The sequence below is a fragment of the Lissotriton helveticus genome, chromosome 10, assembly GCF_964261635.1.
Source record: "Lissotriton helveticus chromosome 10, aLisHel1.1, whole genome shotgun sequence".
In the NCBI taxonomy this organism is placed as follows: Eukaryota; Metazoa; Chordata; class Amphibia; order Caudata; family Salamandridae; genus Lissotriton; species Lissotriton helveticus.
Window position 1 is genome coordinate 1,178,996,828 of NC_136071.1, and position 20,472 is coordinate 1,179,017,299.

The 20,472-nt window shown below is 46.3% G+C and overlaps 1 protein-coding gene across 2 annotated transcripts in view; it reads left to right on the forward strand.

The window, feature by feature from the left end:
• ANKRD28 (ankyrin repeat domain 28) overlaps positions 1-20,472 on the forward strand; it is a 549,582-nt gene that overhangs the window by 461,863 nt on the left and 67,247 nt on the right. For both annotated transcript variants that reach the window (XM_078664027.1, XM_078664028.1), the window contains exons 18-19: positions 6,245-6,446; positions 11,881-11,968. In XM_078664027.1, the coding sequence (XP_078520153.1) occupies positions 6,245-6,446; positions 11,881-11,968 (290 nt within the window). The remainder of the gene's footprint in view (positions 1-6,244; positions 6,447-11,880; positions 11,969-20,472) is intronic.

The following is a 20,472-nucleotide window of genomic DNA, read 5'->3' on the forward strand; positions in this document are numbered from 1 at the left end:
CGGATGCATTACTGCTGTTAGGAAAGCCATCTGGGAGAGGTGGAGATCAGAGGACTCTGGTTTCTGACGAAGACCCGACTCTTCATCAATTTGTTGGAGTTAAACATGATTTGTGTGGCTTTGAAGGTCTTCATACCCATTAGAGGAAGGCTGGTGTAGGTGTTTGTTGTACACCACCTCTACGGGGTAATGCAACCAGCAGGGCAGGGTCTTGGGCCCTGTGTCAGGAGGCTTTGCACCGCTGCAAGTGGCTGGATTTCCAAGGAATTTCTCTAAAGGTAAACCACCTGGTGGGATCATTTTAACACCAGGGTGGACGAATTCAGCTGCTGCCGCTTAGCAGGGCACAAATGAGCAATGTCAGCACTTTGTGCGCATTGGAGTTTTCATAGCAGCTTTCTTGAAGATGCCTTCTGACCAGAGTGGAGCTTAGTCCTCCTGTATGCCTTCCTGCTACTGTCTCTTCTGCCTCAAGTTCTGAAGATGACCAGGTACAACCAGGCCGAAGTCATCCTAGTGGCATCGGATTATGGCAGGAGTTGAGATATCAGGAACTCCTGGGCATGAGCATCTGTCCTCAGATCATGTTGCTTTGGGAGAATCTTCTTTCACAGCAGAAACTAATTGTACTGCACCCGGGCCTGCAGCATGCTTGGAGATTGAGGGATGACATTTGGTCTCCTTTGACCTTCCCCAGAGGTCATTGGTGTCATCCTGGTAGAGTGGAATCCTTCCACAAAATCAGTGTATGCCAGTTGTTGGGAAAAAATTGTACACTTCGCTTCTATTAAAATGTATTTGGCAGCTTTACTGCCAGTACCAAATGTCCTTTATAAGGCCTTTTTTTCTTATTCAAAATCAATGGTGTTTAGAACTAGAGGGAATTAAAGATTTCCCCCTGTACGTAGACCATCTGCTCCCTGGTAGTGGAACATAGTACTGTCATGTCTTCCGGGTACACCATGCAAACTAATCCATAAAGCTTCCTTACAACACCTTTCCTGGAAAGCTGCTTTCCTTTTAGCTAATATATCGGCACACAAGGTTAGCGGGGTAGACTCCTTCAGCTCCATTTCCAATAAAAGGTTCGTGAAGTAGGTGTTTTTAGGAAATGATACTCGTTTTCCAGCTCGGCTACTATTTTTGCCTTTTTAAAAGTTAATAGATGGAATATAACCTATTTTATTGGCTGCAAAAATATTTAATGTCAAGTTTAAAGATTTGGCCTACATAAATTAAGGGAAAAATTAAACACACAATTAGATATATTTACAAAGTGCACCAGGATCCGGTGAGGGTGGAGGGGTGCTAATCAGTTCTTATTTTAACTGACTTTCCCATGAATGAAAACTTGGATTACAGGTAAGAAACCTTTTCTTCTCCGGCACAACTCCCTCTCCAAGGCTGTGTAGCTGGACTGATCAGGGCAGGATACTTATCAGCAGTATCCATGTGTTGGAGACACTTCAGGGACCATTTACGATTCACCTGACTTTGTAGAGTCAGACTTTACTGAAGATGAATAAATGATATGCATTACAAGATATTCAGAAAGCCACAGTAGAATCGAGAATGAAGTGATCATGCTCATTGGAGCATATGAAGTGTACCGACCCCCCTCCCCCACACATCCCCTTTCCTATTGAAGATATAATAGCGCTTGATATCAATGAGCAGCCAAAGTGCATTGTTGGGTCATGGACTGCTAATGTGGACGCAGTTAGTGCAAGAAAGCGTGACCTCGTTGCCAAAGCTATGGAAAGAGAAAAAAATTGCATAATACAAAAATACAAATCTTTGATTCATGCTGCCTCATCCAGCAGAAGAGGCAAGGTTTGTTAATCCATGGAGATTGAAGCCCCCTTTGAGCAATCTGTAATGTACAACTCTTGCTTATGTCTTCCATAATTTTCTTAACTCAAGCATTTAAACAAAGTTGTGACAGTTACTGAACACAAATTCTAGAAAATTCCCAAGCACTTGTAGATCTTTTTTTAAGGAAATTACATGGGAGACAATATCATTTATTCCTAGATTGATCGATTAGTAGTGAGCAATTGAGTTATGGAAGGCTCTTGTAGAGAGCCATTAACATGACTACCAGATTCTAAATTAGATTATTCACTCAATAACTTTAAATCAATGGAAAAACAAACATTTTTCCACTAATGTTATGTCACCAAGGGAAGTGCTTCCTCAATTTTCCTCCATCGTGTCCATAGCTCCAAAGATCCCTCTCGTGGAATTGTGGGTGATGCTCTTCCATGTCACCCTTCTTCGCTCTTCTCTCTTGTCTCTGCAGGCAGACCGCAGAGGTGTTTGAATGTCCTTCATCTGTCGGCATTTGTAGAAAGCTGGGTTTCTGTTGCAGTAACCCCCCTCTTCCCCTGAACCCCCCCCTCCACACAAGTTTTGCCAGATTTCTGATGCACTTTGACTTGATGTTCCATGGGGCCCTGCCAATCAGGTGCCCAGGAAATGTTATTTCCCTAAACTGTAACTTTGTACTCCTGATTGGCATCTCTCTGGCCACATGCAAGTCCCTTGTAAAACGTACCATGGGTACCAAGGGCACTGTGACCAGGGAAGTCTTCTAAGGGCTGCAGCATATATTGTGCCACCCTTAGAGGTCCTGTACCTTAACTAACACACACACACACACACACACACACACACACACTCACTCACTCACTCACTCACTCACTCACTCACTCTCGTGTTTTGGTGCAGAGAGAAGTCAAGTTGACATGGCTCACATTCCTGTGTGACCTGCCTGCAACCCACTGCGTATGGTATAAATAAGACACCACTCTAGCTGGGTGCAGTATACCACTGGTAAGGGTAATGTTGCATGAGCACTGTACCCCTACAGTGTCTTAAGTCCATTCTTAGACATTGTAAGTGCAGTAAAGCCATAAAGAGTATATGGTCTGGGAGTTTGTCATTACGAACTCCACAGCACCATAATAGCTTTACTGAATTTTGAGAAGTTTGGTAGCAAACTTATCAGCATAATAAGCCCACATTGATGTCAGTGTGGGATTTAATATACAATGCATTCAGAGGGCATCTTAGAGATGCCCCCTGAAAAACGACCAGGCTCTGGTGGGTTCCCTGACTGGTAAACACCAGCCTGCCACCACAAGACATGTTTCTGGACCCCTGGGGTGGGAGCCTTTGCTCCCTGAGCCCAGAAACAAAGCCTTTCCTGGGCGGAGGAGTTCACACCTCCCCCATGTCCGGAAGAGCCATCGGTGGCAGGGGAGCTTCAAAGACCTTGCTGCCTTTGTAATGCGACCACCAGCCTTTCCTGCTCTCAGGAGCTGGCCCCCTTCCTGTCTCCCCTCCTTTTCCGTAGCAAGTCCCGCAGGAAAAATTAGAACAGCCCAGAAGGTGAAGCTCACTCTTCAGTGCCCGCCATCTTGCAGATGGCAGGCACTCTCCAATCAGAGTTAGGGATTGCGCCTACTCCCCCCTCGTGGGGTGAGCACACCAAGGGTGTAGTCACCCTAAGTTGTCTACTGACCTCGAGACCCCTGGTAATCAACAAGTGCAGGACCTTTCACTGTGAAACCACAATCTTGCTATTTACATGCACAATGCAAAGAAAGAAATTTAGTTTGGCACCAAGACCACCTTCCGTAGCAGCATGGCTCCTGTGAATATTGAATTCAAACACCTGAACCTCCTAAAAGAGATTTAGCAGTAGTTAGATGCCGGAAATCCAGATGTTTGCAAATGCCGTGTGTCAAAATGGCTGGTCTGATTTATCTGTAGATTCCTCACCTTTTGAATATCCAAGGTGACTGATTGAAACCGGAAGCTTTTTTACAGATTCTGTATTCGGCTTAGGATATTCAAAAGGTGAGGCATCTGCAGGTAGACGCACCTGAAAGATCACTACCCAAGGCAAGTAACTTTCTTCCTCCTGCGTTGGACAAAATCATGATTCTGAAGATGGCGTGATTAGTGAGACAAATGGCATCCAATACTTCAAGCATTTGCTAGATCGTGAACAATGATATGCATCTCTTGAGCTATGTTTGTCGGGTGTAGTGACACATTCCAAGGAACATGTCAATAGCAAACTGTTAGCACTACACCACAAGTTATTAAGAGGCTCCTGGGAGGGACAAAGAAAATTCTGTCCATTATAATTCATTCCACCATCAGCATAGTGTAGAATCCAAGCACTGCTCTAATACAACCTTTTTTTTAACCAATTCATACGGCCAAACTGGACCACCTTGGCCTTTTTGGCAGCAATCACATCACTACATCGGTTGTTTTAAGTACAAGCCACATCCTGTACAGAAAGTATACTTCCAAATACATCAAGATAAGATACTAACCACAAATTCAATCCACAAGTAGTTTCAAACATCATTTAAAAGTCTCCTCTGCTACAGACATCCAAAACCTCAGACACTGCACATCATCCAGACCTTGATATCCAGCTCCGACCTGATGCTCAACCCAACCAGGACAGAATTCCTATTATTTGCCAGGAATAACAGACCAGATATAATACAAATCCGTCTCAATGACCTGAACCATGACAGCTTCGAACCCCATCTCTTGCCGAATACTAAATCACTAAGGATTCACGCCGGACACTGACCTCTCCCTTAGGGAACACATTGCCAAAAATAAACAGACTGCCTGGTACCTGCTCCTTTAAACAAAGTGAAACTGTTTCTTCCTGAGAGCAACTTTGGACCCTCTCTTCAAACCTTTGTACTCTTCACTGGTGTTAATGCCCTACTCCCCAGGCTCCCCCAGCAATTCGTAGAGGTATTGTACACAGGGTAGCATGTCTCATCTAGTGCCTGAAGAAATATGAACATATCCCCTCCATCCTAATGGAACTCCATTGACTTCCCTTGCCAGCCTGCACCATTTTCAAAACCAGCTGCATAGTTTACAAAGCCGTCACCACCAGCACCCCGCTTATCTTGACTAGCTCGCCATCTCTGGTGGTTCTTCTCTTCACACCCGCAGCCAGGGCACAGGACACCGTCAGAATGCAGACTTAAGAAGTATAGTAAAGAAAAACCAAGACAAAGTCGTATTCAATTTAAGCCTCAGGATATGGAAGATACCGTATTCATCGGGACTCCCTCTATCACAATGCTTGAAACATCTTTAACTCCGCCTTCTCTCCTATCACTCGCTGAATTTAAGCGTTCCTTTGACCATGGACAGTGCTCTGCTGCATTTTGGCTAGATTCCCGTTCTTGAAAGAACTATGTACACACATGTACATGCAACGGAGGAAGCAACACAGAGCATGGGGGATTTTGCAAAGAGAAGATGGTCCAGAGGTTGTACTCCATGACAGGGGCACACACAAGATGGATAAGCTGGGACAAGGGAAGCCATCAAACATGAAGCAAGCACATAAGAGTGGTAAAGCCAATGAGTGGTAGGCCGTCAGTGGGTTATACGCCCCTATAAGCTCTGGGTATGCCCACAGTAGGTCTTTTGCAGCCACACACACCACAAAATGACTTTTAAAGTTCAGCACTTTTAAACTGGCATGGGTAATAATGAACGGCACAACATTAACTACACAATTTCAACTCAACTTTGATGTAGTCAATAATTTAAAAGTCGACTTTATTCCATACCACCGCATCTGATGATGGGGGATTATTTGAATTTGTAACTGTCCTGCCTAATGTTAATGTAAGTGATCTTTTCTATGTCGTGGTAGCCTGAGTTGTTTATCGGGAATAGCACTTAATACACAGTATCCCTAGTAAATGTATGTGTAGTGAATTGAATGACCAACCATGATAAAAGGGGAATATGCCCCTGCCCTTTTTATAAGCCTTTATTTACACATGAAACAGTTCCCTCTAGATCTGAAAGTCCTGCTGTCTTCATATCCTCGTTGCCCCTTTATTCCATCTGGTGTAGAACATCTTATCTTAAAAATGTTATGATCATATTACAACCAATGTGAAATAGTATTCTGAAGTACACTACACCGAGCATGCCAAGTATTTGGACTCTTAGCCTGGTGAACAATGATTTACATAGAGCAAGAAAGCAAGCAGTGGCACAGTGCTGGGTTTCCATGGCTCTGTCAAAATTGCTTGCACCCTCCGGCTTAATAATGTTTTCCATTACTTACTTTTAATGATTTTTGTCTTGATTGAACGCTGTTGATATCAGAGACTGTAGTTAAGCACTTAGCAGTGAACGGTACATTGACCTGCCCTAACCTTGTTTTCTCTAGGCCTATCACGGTCACCACCAGGCGCTGGAAGTTCTGGTGCAGTCGTTGCTGGACCTGGATGTAAGGAACAGCACTGGAAGAACACCTCTGGACCTTGCTGCGTTCAAGGGGCACGTTGAATGTGTGGATGTCCTCATTAATCAAGGAGCCTCCCTCCTAGTGAAAGACTATGTGGTAAAGAGAACACCCATTCATGCTGCAGGTATGCTGCTGCTCATACATTGCGTAGTAATATGTCCATTACACTGAAAGAGACCTAGTCTAAATTATTTTAAAATCATCCTTTGTAACCCTCTGACTGGCCTGTTGACACTTATCAGGTGTGTCCAGTACAACCTTAGGATGTGTATGTACATTATGTCATGGGGTCCAGGCTTTGGGTTGGATTTAGAGCGAGTGGGAGAAGGGGGGGGGGTGCTGACTTGTTCTTTGGTTTAGTGACATTTGAGATAGTGGCATGCTGCTGTTTGTAATATTGCAGACTGTTACTGACATCGATCTTACTGGTAGCTTTGAGATTGCATGCATACCTTAGCGATTCATTTTACAGTTTAAAAAACCTGCTGCTGATTTAAGTGTCTGAGACATTACCCTCATTAACACTTCTATCCCCCAAGCAGTCCTTGGGAACAGGATCTTGATAAATAACATATTTAGAAATATTTGCTGAAGATTTACCTATACCTACAAGTTTTCACAATAAGTTTGTCACTGTTATTTGTAACTTAAAGTGATGTATAGAGCATCTTATGGTGCCTGGAGTGGACTTGTCATCCTATTTTGTGCTATTTACCTATTCATAAGTCCGCCTGCTGATCCCTGTGTCACAGCTCCTCAGTCTGCTCCGGCTAAGCAGAAGTTAGGTCCATAATAGGCTACATGAGTCACTCACGTTCTACTTCAGGCATGTGGCAAACCCACCCTTTCCAGCACTCCACGTCCTCTGAATGACTGAGACCCCTCTATCCAAGGAAATGCATGTTCCCCTGCCTCCCTGAAGTATACACAACCTCCTTCAAAGAATGAATCTCACCTTTCTTCTCTTTGCACATGCTGCTGTATTTATTATCTCCTTCACACATAAGGCTCCTATCAAACTGTTTCTGGTGGATACTTGTAACCACAGATTCCTCACCTTGTGAATACTCCCAGGCGCTAGACTGGATCCGGATTTGTTTTCTTCAATTCCCTTGCGTACATGTAGTTGGCTTCTTGCAGTTGTGTACCTACTCTGAAGTGACACCAGAGCCACATCTGCGCTGACGTTCCTTTCTTTCCATTTCTTCTGATACGGATCCAACTTTTCTGTTTGCAGGGATTTTTTCATCCAACTGCTCCCACAGTGTGTAAGTATATGTCCCCTCCAAAGCTACAGGATTTATGCCCTGAAGACCCCCCCCCCCTCCCCGACAGGTTTTTCTCTGGTACTTGGGCTCATCACACAACTCCAAGTCTTGCTTGGACTGTGCCAGGATAACTCTGAAGGCGATCCTGGACAGCAATGATGAACTCTACATTGTCAAACATTGTTAGAAGGCACATAATGGCTGGTCTCCGTGTAAGTCAAGGGCACAAACCTGTTTTTCGCTCTTAAGTCCATTGTCAGGAAAGGTCCTCTTCACATTCAGTTGTCAGATAAATCAAAGTCAAAGAAAAAAACACATGAAGTCCAGGTGTGACTCCTTCCTCCGCCTGCTCATCAGAAAAGGTTGTGTGATGTGAGTATTCCTCTTGATCTCGGTCACAGAACCAATCCGTCAACTTATCCCAATCTAACACGAATTCCCCGGTCACAATGTCGACGCTGTCATAGGTCGAGGCCTTCAGGGAGGCCATATTGCACACCTTTGTGCACCCTTCAAGCTCCCTCTGGCATGCTCATGGGCCCCAAGAATTCAAGGAGTCCCCCACTCGGATTACAGTTGGTGGATCCTTTCTCGATGTCTGTGCCTCATGACTGAGATGTGGGATCAACCTGGACTTCGGTGGCCTGAGCCCATCCCAACATCAATCCCAGTGCCCACGTTTTTGCCAGCCCCCTGCATGTTAGCGCCAGAGGAAAAACAGGTAATTATTTTGGACATGGAAGTAAAGCTGCTACAACTCGGTGGAAGTTGTGCCCCCGCAACCTCAGGTGCACCCGGTTCAGCCTCATTCCAATTCAGATGGGACATTGCCCTTACCCAGAACTGTAAATGTTCACTTTGTTCCAGGTGTGGAGCAACGTGATGGAGATGATGCTAGTGATTTGGACACATCCCCAGACAATGCATTGAATTCCTCACCTTAGCCCCCCACTGAACAATCTGCTTCATTGGCTGTGGTGATACAGAGGGCTGCAGGACTTTTATACATCCAGTTCCCATCTATCAAAGTCAACGCAGATATTCTGACTGCATTCCTGTAACCTGGACAGACTTCAACAGCACCACTCTTCCCCTTTACGGATACACTAATAGGCACCTGGGACATGCTCGGCCTTTGCCTGCCAGTTAGGTTTGGTAGAGAACACCTACGTGCTCCAGTAGACCCACATTTTCTCCTTCAACATCCAGTGCCTGAAAGCCTACTGTTCCAGGTGTCAAAAAGCAGAATCAACTCAAATCCATTCCGTACTTCACCTCCTGCTAGAGAATCAAAAAGAATAGAGGGATTCGGAAAGTGGATGTTCTCTTCTGCCAGTCGCACACTCCACTCCATGAATGTTATTTGCCTTCTGGGATGCTATTTGCATGCATTATGGAACATGGTTGGTAAGATCCTGTGCACAGTCCTGGAGTAATCTTGGACAGATTATAAAGGATGGCCAAGATGCAGCAACAACACCAACGCCAGCTTGGGCAATGCAGCTGGTACCAGTGTGGTGCTTGCTTTGTGGCCACCTGTAGTTTGGATCCAGAGGCTTTTATAATCACCTGCAGGCATCCCTGATGGATATGCCATTTGACTATTTTGTGACAAGGCAGACCCTGCCCTGGAGAGCTTCAAAGAGAGCAGAATCACAGCTAACTGCCACAGCCTTTCTGCAGCCAGCAACAGTATCCCAGCTGTGTTTCCCCTTTTGAGGCTTCAGCAGGGGTTTGGTGTAACAACCACACCAAGATACGCTTCTGCAAAAGCAGACCACTCAAACCTGTAGGTGATCTGGCTAATAACGTCCAGGCCTTTGGGGGAAACGTACTGCTTTGTATCCCACCTCCAAACCACTTGGGTTGTTCTCAGTGCCACATGGTACCTCCATTAGTACAAAAAGCACCCCTTAGCTCCTCCCCATCAGAGAGGGGGTTGTAGCCCGTAGCCTGAGTAGGCATCACGATGCGAGGAAGTTCCCCAATGATGAAGCATGCCACCATGGGTGGGTGAGGGAAGCCGTCCTAAGAAAGGAATTCTCCTGGGTGTTGTACCTTCATCAAGGCTAGTTGTGTTTCCAGACACAAAGGTTTACTTTTGTGTTGTGACTTATGAAGTAGGGAAGTTTATCTTTGTAGATCTTTAAACCTCGTCAAGCCCTTGTTGTGAAATGGTCCAGTGCCATTGGGCTCTGTACACCTGGAACTGAGTGATTTGCCAGGTCATCACCTTGGTAACCAACCACCTGGCAGAATCTTTGAACACCAGGGTGGACAAACTCAGCTGGCGTTGCCTAGCGGATCACGAATGTCAATTGCACTCGGAGGTGGCACTGGGGAATCTTCCAGCACAGGAAAGAACCCAAAATCAAGCTTTTCACCACCATTGGAGAACATGCAGTGTCCTAGGTTTCGCTTATTGGAGTCCCCAAAGCGACTCTTCCTCGAAGGCACTTTCTGTCTAGAGTGGAGCTCGGACTCCAGTGGGCAATCCTGCCGCGGCCTCTCCTGCGCAAAGGTCTGAGGATCATGAATTATTGGGCCCCAAGTCAACTAAATGGTTTCGGATTATACCAGGAGAGTGTAGTGCACAGAACGTCTGTCCGTGAGCATCTGTCCACTGACCAGGCTTCAGGATGATCTTCCTTCACAGCAGGGGAGTACTGTGCACCCAAATCTGCACAGCTTACACATCCATGTGTGAAGACTGAGCTGCAACAGTTCACTTCTTTACACCTCAATCCCGAGGTAGTGGATGTCATCTTAGCAGCTAGAAAAAACATTTACACAGGTTATTGTTTGGAGTTTGTTGCTTGGTGTACCTTTTGGTTGTTAGAGCCACTACAGGCCAAATTGTTGGATGTATTGCTTTTTATGGTATCTTTGTCCCAGCAAGGCCTTGCTATAGGCACTGTAAAAGGTTATTTATTAGCCTTGTCGGGGTTTTTGTTTGCCAGACCAACCATCTTTTAAATAGTCTGTTGTGATGTGTTTTCTGCAAAGGTTACTCCACCCTTCCCCCCTCAAACCTATTGTAATTTCAGAATGGCAACTTAATTTGATTCCTCAGACTTTATGTGCACCTAATTTAACCCCATGTACAGCTCCACTCTGTCATGTAACTCTGACATAGTCTTTCTCATAGCAATGACAGCTTGTCGCGTGAGTGAGTTGCAAGTGCTGTTTGTCCAGCAAGCATATGCTGCCTTTTTCCGTTGGTACTACGGACTAAAGCGGCATTCCTGCTCAAGGTTGTGGCACCTTTCCATGTCTGACAATGAATCACGCTTTCAGCATTCTTTGACCATCTCATCCCACAAAAGAGGAAGAAAGTCCATCATTTGGATCCCAAAAGAACTTTGAGCTTTTAAATCAGTCTCAACGAGTTGAACTTTCAGCTCTTTGTGTGGTTTGCACAAGCAAGGACGGGTAAGGTAGTGCAGAAAAGACCTATTTCAGGGTGGACAGGCCTCTGCATCACATTCGGCTACGCGTTGGCTAAGAAGCAGCTCTTGGACGGCTTGACAGCCAATTCCACCAGGGCGAAGGCAGCTTCCACTGCTTTGGCACATGGAGTGCCGATCCTGGACATCTGTCAGTCTGCAGCCTTGGCGGCAGTTTCCACATTCACAAAGCAAGCACTAATGCCTTGATCGCCAGGTATGTCGGGAAGGATATTTTACCCATTTGTCCTTGCAGGACCTTATGACCTGAGCCACTGCATGGACACACCACCAAAGGAGGTACTGCTTTGGTATCTTTTCACAAGTTGAGGAATTTGCTTTTCAAAAGTATCCATCAGAAGAAGTTACCTGCCTTTGGTAATGCTCTTTCGGGTGGAAACTCTATCTAATCCCAGATTCCTAACTTGCCCACCCTCCTCCCCGTTCTGTGGAGTGGATTCTTGCCTCTATCTTTAAACAGTCACAATTTAGAGATCTGCACATTGTAAAGTCTGATCAACCAATGGCTCCACAGTCTGACGGTGCAGACAGAGTTCAGAAAGAAGAAGAACTCTGGTGGCAGATAAACATGGCTCAGGCATCACTTCTAGGGTGGGACTGATCAATGCAGAGCCGCACAGCACCATTTACGGGTGCGCAAAGGAATTGCTATAAAAAAAATCCAGATCCAGTCTGGCTGGTTGGGGCTCTTCACAAGGCGAGGAATCTGCGATTAGATGGAACATCCAGCAGAAATAGCGTTACAGACAGAAAATAACAATTTTGTTTCATAAAAAGCAAGGACTTACTTGCACTAAACCCCTGCCTTCTGTTTTTATGCCAGCCACAAATGGCCACTCCGAGTGCCTAAGGCTATTGATAGGAAATACAGACATTCAGACAGCTGTGGACATTCAGGATGGAAATGGACAGTAAGTGAATCAAAATACTGCTTGTTGTGTGTTGTCTATTGTTTGTAAACCCAGCATTAAAATTATATAGTACAGTTTACTCCAGCAAGTCTCCTTTGAGTGTTACCTGTGCCCCTAAGCTTCCTGCTCCCTATGCATGTGTACATTTCTACTATACTTCTCGCTCAATAATTGTTTCAACATGCAATATATATACCCATGTAAAAGCTATAAATTAAAAATACGGTTAAAGTGACAGATGAACCCTGTCGTGGATATAGCATATGTATGATGCTATTACCGTTTACATCTACTTCTAATGCTTATATGATTAGCACATATATTTAAGGGTACAATTTGGGTTTTTTAGACGTTAGAAGTATTTGTCTCAGTGTTTGTTAATCAGCACTTTTTTGACATTAGTTTGCCATGCATCACAAGAACTGGGAAAACCTTATGTATTACTGTCATAAACAAAAAGACTCTACCAGTCTTGCCTCCACTACCTGCCCAAGTCTTGCCCTCTGCCTGAGACACCCCGCCCCCAACCCTCTTCCTAGCCCTCCTCTACACCCACCTTGCCAAAGTTTGTCCAAAATTCACTACAACTTTACTGAGGTATTGTTCTAAATCTGTAATAAACGCTCAGACTTTCTTTGACACGTTGTCTGTTCTGTACTAGTTGTTATTTCTTTAAGCATTAAGAACCATGAATGCATAAAGTGGTCATGATTGAAGTGCCTTCTGATGGGCTCCTTGTGGAATTATGTCACTCCTCCCAATTTCTCACAACGGTGACATTGGCTCATTTGCACAGTCCTCTGCTTACCTCCCACACTTTCCTCGCAAATATAAAACTATCCATGTATGGTCTGTTAAATTTGGTAGAAAACAGTAGTGTGTACAATCCCGGCCTCCCTTAAACCTATACAGAGCAGCTTTCCAGGCTCATATTCTGCCAAACACATTTACTCCAGATCTGTTATTGAGCCAATGAAAATCTAATGCAGTCCCTAAAAATCTGTAAAACATCTTCTTATGAAAGCCAGCACGCTGGTCCCCCTTCAGTAACTATTGCTGAAACGAACCCTTCAACACTGTCTACACTGTGAAAATTGCTACCTTTGTTTACCTCTGGAGAGCGCCGTCTGGTCATTACCTACCCCTCAAACCTACATTTTGTTCATCCTTAACTCTGCCCTTTGTCAGATGATTCAATCTCTTCTCAGACCCAGGTACTGTAAAGCACAGTAAAACACCTGTTATTTGTTCGAGTCTAATCAACCAGACCTTAAAGTATTATTTTCTGATACACTACTAACCGCAGACTCTTCACCCAATATCCCCAGGTGCTAGACTTAATCCAGAGGATTTTGTAGGATTTCCATACCCCGTGAACTGATATGCGTTCCATTCTTTCTTCACCTTTGTCGTGGATCAGGAGTTTCACTTCCTACTTTCTCTGTCTTCAGACGACTCCTAAAACTTTTTATAGTGCCCTAAGGAGCAATGTTCTCTTTGAAAACACACTCCAAGTCATGCCACAAATGCTGGAAGGGGGTGTCGGTCACGGATCTTTGCGAGGAGTACCTGTGGTACCTGGGCTTTCAGCGTGACCCAAAGTCCTGTGACAGGTGTTCTGTAATGCACCCAAAGGCGAGTGGAGATCGGTAGGCAAAGTTGTATGTCGCCAAACACTAGATCCTGCTCCAAGTCGAGGCCCTAGTCCTCGATCTCACAACTGCTCCACTTCCTGCACTGAGTCATGTTGTAAGTCCAAGTTCAAATACCACCATAACACAGCGGAGCAAGGACACAACCCTATTCCGCCACTCAGACACCACAGAGGTGGTGTGAGAGTGTCAAGATGTAGTTCACTCTCCATCAAGTTCATCAGTTATGGAATACATTCCTACGTCAGACCCTATGCACAAGGGTTTCACGGGCAGTCTTCGGCAGATCGTGACCTTCAAAGAGGAAATGTTGTAAGTTTTAAGTGAACCTCCTGTCCCCTCCAGACTTTCTCACCAAGCATCCTGCTCTTAAGAGTTTTATTGTATAGCATCACCCAGTAAGGTGGACCCTCAATATTTTCCAACCAATCCCCCAGCTAGAGAATCCGAAATGATTGATGTTGTTGGTAAACACAAAACATTTTCCTCTGCTAGCATGGCACTGCGCCTCATGAACGAGGGCTTTTGTTGGGCCTCTACACACATGCTTTTTTGTATATGGCCAACAGCATCTTGCAAGCAGTCCTGATGGACCTTTAGGCCTCTTTTGCTCAGACCATACATAACTGGGATGATAAAGCCAAGTATGTTATCCCCACAAGTTTGGATGCCATGGACTGCATTGGCAGACAGGGTGCTACCAGTGTTGTCCTCCGTAGACCTACCTGGACGATATCCACTGGTTTCTCCAGCGATGTACAGGCTTTGCTAATGAATATGAAATTTAATGGGTCCCTCCTTTATAGAGAAAGGGTAGACTCCTCTTTGAAATGCTTTAAAGACAGCACATTCTTGGGGCTGTTCAACTCCCAAACAATTTCCGCACCAGTTTATGAAATTTACAGGCTTTTCTAGGGCACTAGCATGTCAGCAGATATAGCCTTCCCAGCTGCTAATGCAGCAGTCATTTTGGGGATGGGGACTCTACAGGCCTGCAGCTCCATCAGTCCTCAAACTCCTCTTCCCCTGCTACAACAGCCAACAAACTACTTGAGCTGGTCTTTAGTGGCGCATGACCACCACGTAGGAGGCAGGATCCAGCACTTCATCCTGGGTTGGCAATCCATTACGTCCATTAGAAGGGTCTGGTAAAAGTTTTCAAAGGGGTCCTACCTTTTCTCTCATTCCCACCCAATATTCCTCTCACACTATAATACATTTCTGCAGACCATTTGCCAATCCTGTCACAAGAAGTATGCCTGCTACTCTATAAATGTGCCATAGAGAGGTTATCAGACTCTGAAAAAGATGAGGGTTGCTACCCCCTTGTCTCGAAGATGATCGGTGGCCTCAATCCTATCTTGGTCCTCCAATTGTGTTCCTGTGGAAGAACAAATTAAAAATGATCATATTGGCCCAGATCCTATCCGCTCTGATCTCTGGAAACTGGGTAATGACCTTGGACTTGCAGGATGCATATTTTTGTATTCCTGTCCAGCAGTCTGAGGAGTTACCTGCTGTTGAAGGTTGGCCACAAGCATTTTCAGTGTACTGTGCTTCACTTCTGCCTCATCTTTATCCATTGCATGTTCACGAAAGTGATGGCGGTGGTCTCTACCCATCTTTGGGGGTCAGGAGTCCCTGTATCCCAGTACCTTAATGACTGGCTCCTGAAAGCAGCTCGTCTGTCAGGACCAGACTGTGAACCCAAAGCATCTCTGGCAATTTTCTCTGGCTAACCCTTGGGGAAGCACTGCCAGGCCCGCAAGGCTGGAAACATTTCCTTACTGCTTTTGTTACTGGAAACAGATATTGCAGCAAAAACGGCCTCCACCCTTCCAGCCTCGTGAGTGAAACACCAGATACGTGGTACAGCCTGCTGTCAATCATGTACCACTTCAGGGTAATGGTGGATCTTTTGATATCACTAAATTTCACCATAAATTTCCCAAAGTTCTACCTGATTCCCTTACATAGGCTTTCGTTCATTGGGATAATCTTGGACACAGTGGAGTTCAGGGCTTTTTCTCCTCCGAGTTCTGGACATTCATACTGTGATCCCAGTTTCAGGCTCAGTCTGGGTGAGGCTGGCTCTGACCTACTTGGCCTCCTAGCCATGCCCATCCTCCTTGTCAACTATTCAAGGTGGCACATGCAAGCCCCACAGAAGTACCTGAAGTACCAGTGGGCCCAGGATGAAGAAGGCCTTGCAGACACTATCCAGATCTGCAGTGCTGGCTGATCAAACAGTTTGTCCTGTGGCACAACATTTTTCCCCACAAGGAGCTGATAGTGGTGATGGACACATCACTCTGCCAGATTGGGAGATCACCTGTGGAGGTGGAGATTAGAGGACTCTGATCTCCATATCCTTTAACTGGAGCTGTGGACCTTTTGTCTGGCTTCGACGGCCTTCCTGCCATCCATCAAGAGGAGGCTGGTGCATGTTCACAGAAAACACCGTCATCATGTGGTACTGTAACAGGCCGAACTTTGTGGATTGCTGGGTCCCGTATCTGGAGACTTTGCATTGCTGGAGGTAGTTGGATCCCGAGCGCATCTTTCTGGATGCCAGTCACCTGGCACGGTCCCCGAATGAGAGAGCTGATGAACAGAGCAGACGCAGTCTGGCAGACCACGGGTGGTATCTGCATCCCGGGGTGACACAGGGCATCTTCCACCAGTGGTGGTGAACTCTGGCTAGATAGTTTCCCCACCATCCAGATGGGCTCTGTCAACAATGATGTGCTTTGGAGTTTCTGCAAGGGCACTTGTTAAGATACTCATTCCAGCTGAAATGGAACAAGGGTCACATATATACTTTCCTGCCACTTCCTATACTGCCCAGAATTCTGAAGAAGACCAAGAGTGATTGGGCCCTGGTCATCTGGTGGCCCCAGATTGGGCCAGTTGCGTGTGGTACCAGGAACTTCTAGTTATGAGTGTCTGACATCCCTCCATTGAGGCTAACAATTTACGAGAATATCCTGTCTCAGCATTGGGTCCTTCACCCAAATCTATGCAATTTACACTTCCATACATGGAGGTTGAGAGGCGGCAATTGTCTGTGTTCCATTTGCTGCCTGATGTCATCCTCGCTGCCAGATAACCCTCCATGAAATCAATTAATGCTGGGCTGTACGGCACATTTGTAACTTGGTGTGGCATCCCAAACACACACCCTTTACAGGCAAAGCCGTTGAATGTTCTTTTGGCTTTAGCCCAGGAAGGCCATGCAAGAAGGGGCACTGTAGAAGGTCATTTATCTGCCGTTTAGGTCTTTTATATTTGTGGACCAATCTTTTTTTCTTTTTTTTTTTTCTTATTAAACATTCTCGACATGAAGGTACAAATGCATGGATTCAATAAATGGATTACAGCAAAAACAGTTACATACAGATAAAGCAGTATAATTTATTGGAAATCACGGGGATGGGGGCTCATCTGGATCAAGGGGAGGGGTACATATATCGCCACGATATGCATTCCAGGGGGCCCAGACCTTGGACCATTTGCAGGGGCATCATCGGGCCGCATAGACTGTTTTTTCCCTTAGCATACACCAGTCAAGATCCCACTCTCAATCTGTGACCGCGGGCGGGTGTGGGGCTCCCCAGAGCTGCGCAATATTCAATTAATCAATCAGGAAATTTGTAGAGTGCGCTACACACCCGCTAGGGTCTCAAGGCGCTGGGGGGGGAAGCAGCTAGTGGTCGAAGAGCCAGGTCTTGAGCAGTCTTCTGAACGCCGGGAGGTCAGCAGTCTGGTGGAGGGGGAGGGTTTCAGGTCTTGGCGGCGCGGTGGGAGAAGGATCTGCCTCCGGAGGTGGTTCTGTGGATGCGTGGGATGGTGGCCAGGGACAGGTCGGCGGAGCAGAGATTCCTGTTGGGTACGTAGAAGAATAGTCTGCTGTTGAGGTAGGCGGGGCCGGTCTTGTGTAGTGCTTTGTGTGCGTGGATCATGAGTTTTAGGGTGATGTGGTTTCTGCGGGGGACGTCGTGGATCAGGCGAGCGAAGGCGTTCTGGATTCTCTGGAGTCTGTTGATGAGTTTGTTGGGGCTCCGGCGTAGAGGGCGTTTCCGTAGTCGAGTCGGCGTGGGTGACTGTTTTCCGAGTATTCGTCGGGATCCATCTGTAGATCTTGCGGAACATACGGAGGGTGTGAAAGCAGGAGGAGACGGCGTTGACTTGGTTGGTCATGCTGAGCGTAGAGTCGAGGATGATTCCTAGGTTGCGTGCGTGGTTGGTCGGTGTCGGGGGGGGCTCCCAGGGAGGGGGGCCACCAGGAGTTGTCCCATGCCGAGGGGTTGGGACCCAGGATGGGGATCTCCGTCTTGTCCGTGTTCAGTTTCAGCCGGCTTGCTTCCATCCAGGCGGCGATGGCCTTCATGCCCTGGTGCAGTTTGGATTTGGCAGTGAGGGGATCCTTGGTGAGGGAGAGGATCAGCTGGGTGTCGTCGGCGTAGGAGATTATGTTGAGGTCGTGTAGTCTGGCGATGCGTGCGAGGGGAGCCATGTAGACGTTGAAAAGCGTCGGGCTAGGGGAGGACCCCTGAGGGACGCCGCAGATGGTCTTGGTGGTTCCGGATTGGAATGGGGGGAGGAGGACTCTCTAGGTTCTGTCAGTGAGGAAGGAGGTGGTCCAGTCCAGGGCCTTATCTCGGATGCCTGCGTCGAAGAGGCGAGCGCGTAGGGTGTGGTGGCAGACGGTGTCGAAGGCGGCGGAGAGGTCCAGGAGAATGAGGGCTGCTGTTTTGCCGTTTTCGAGGAGCATTCTGATGTAGTCTGTGGTGGCGATGAGTGCAGTTTCAGTGCTGTGGTTGTTTCTCTTGGCGCTCATGCAGCCCAGCGTGACCCATTTCGTAGTACAAGTGTTGAGGTCTGTAGGTTCCCAAATATTAAGGAGGCACCTAGGCGCCTCTGGTTTGATTTCTACCTCCAACACTTTGCTCATGATTGTGTGTATCGTGCGCCAATAATCCTGGCTCTGCTCACAGCGCCATAGTATATGTATGAATGTGCCCAATTGTGTGCATCCCCTCCTACAGGAGCCATCCGTCAGCCCACTCATGTGCACCAGCTGGGGCCCAGTGATGTAGATTCTGTGGAGGATTTTTAGTTGCACCAGTCTTAGTCGTGCCGGGGTAGCCACTGTTTTAGGAGAGGAGACCGCTTCCTGCCAAGTTTCATCATCTAACTCTATTCCGTCCTCTGTCCATTTATCTCGTAGTTTCAACAGGGGGTTTTCAATATTATTGATAAGTTTCCGATATGTCAGGGAAATGGCTTTCAGGCAGATGGCCATCCAATAGTCTATCTTAAAGTGGAGTGGCTTCTGGCGGAGTGGAGTAATCAGGAATTGCTGTTTGCAGCGAGTGCTTGATTTGCAGGTATCGATAGAGCTCAGAATCTGCAAGGGCATACTGGGTTTTTAGAGCGTGAAAGGACTTCACACCTTCTGCGCACCAAAGGTCTTTAACTTGGGAGATGCCTATTAGGTCCCATTTATCAAACCCCTTTGAGTTCCCCAGGTATCCAAGTGTTTGTGAGTCCCACAAAGGTGTGGCTCGAGTTAACTTGTTCTGCCAGCCGAGTGACTTAGTCGCAGAGTGCTAGATTTTGACTGTGACCAGTGGGGCTGGTGAGTGGGTATTTACTTGGTACTGAGTACAGCGCTCGGGAGAAGGTCCCGTTGGGTAGAAGCCATTGGTCCATATGAATCCCCGGGTTGTCCGGGCGACCATATGTGCAATGATTTATGGCTGTTAAATGTGCGGCCCGGACCAATCATTTTTATTTAAATAACCTATTGTGATGAGATTAAAGGCTTGACGCATGTTCCCTCCCAATCAGTTTATGCCACAATGGGACCTTAACTCTGTTTTAATATTCATGTGTGCACCCTTTGAGCCTATGCTTAGATGTTTGCTGTGTCTTCTGGACTTGAATATTGTTTTCCTTATTGTGAATGTCGGATTTTCACTTGAGTCAACTGCAGGCATTCAGTTCACCCACCTGACACCGTTTTTTTCCTGGACAAATTGGTGCTGTGGATGTATGCAGCCTTCTTACCAAAAGTTGTGAATCCCTCCCACATTGAGCAATCCATCACTCTACCAGAGTTGTTTATCCACCACCCCTCGAACGAGGAGACACTCGATCGGTTGGACTCAAATTATTTTAAATTTTACATAGCTCTTATCAAGGACCTTAGAATAGACAATTACCTCTTTGTGGGGTTCTCTGGAGGAAAGAAGCAGAAGGTGGTGTAGAAGAGTACCTTTTCGAAGTGAATAATCATCTGCATTGAGATCCACATCAACTGGCCGAGAAGCTGCCTCTGGAGTGTCAGAGAGCCCATTTCACAAGCATCAGCTTGGTTGTCAGTGAATATGTTCTCGAACCACTACTACCTTGACAGCCATGTCCAGTGGGAAGACTACTTTGCCCACTCAGTTCTGTAATACTTTTTGGCATCAGCCCACTCCACATACCCCCCTATCTTAGGGTGATACTGCTTTGATTGCTATTCTAAGCTGAGAAATCTGTGATAAGAAGTATTCATCAGAAGATCAATTTACTTACCTTTTGTAGCGATCTTTCTGGTGGATACTCTTATCTAACCACAGATTCCTCACTGCTGTTGCACCTCTCTGTTTAGTGATGTGAGCTCTTTTAACATCTAAAGCTGTCCCAAGTTAGTACACAGGACACTGTAACCTACAATTGTTCATGTTCCGTGTCGGAGTGTTGCGAAAGGGAAAAGATCAGAAACTTGTCAGTGTGCAACACAGGCCCTTAAATGTGTATCCGCTTTTACTTCTGTGGCAGAATAGAGCAAACGCAGAGCCG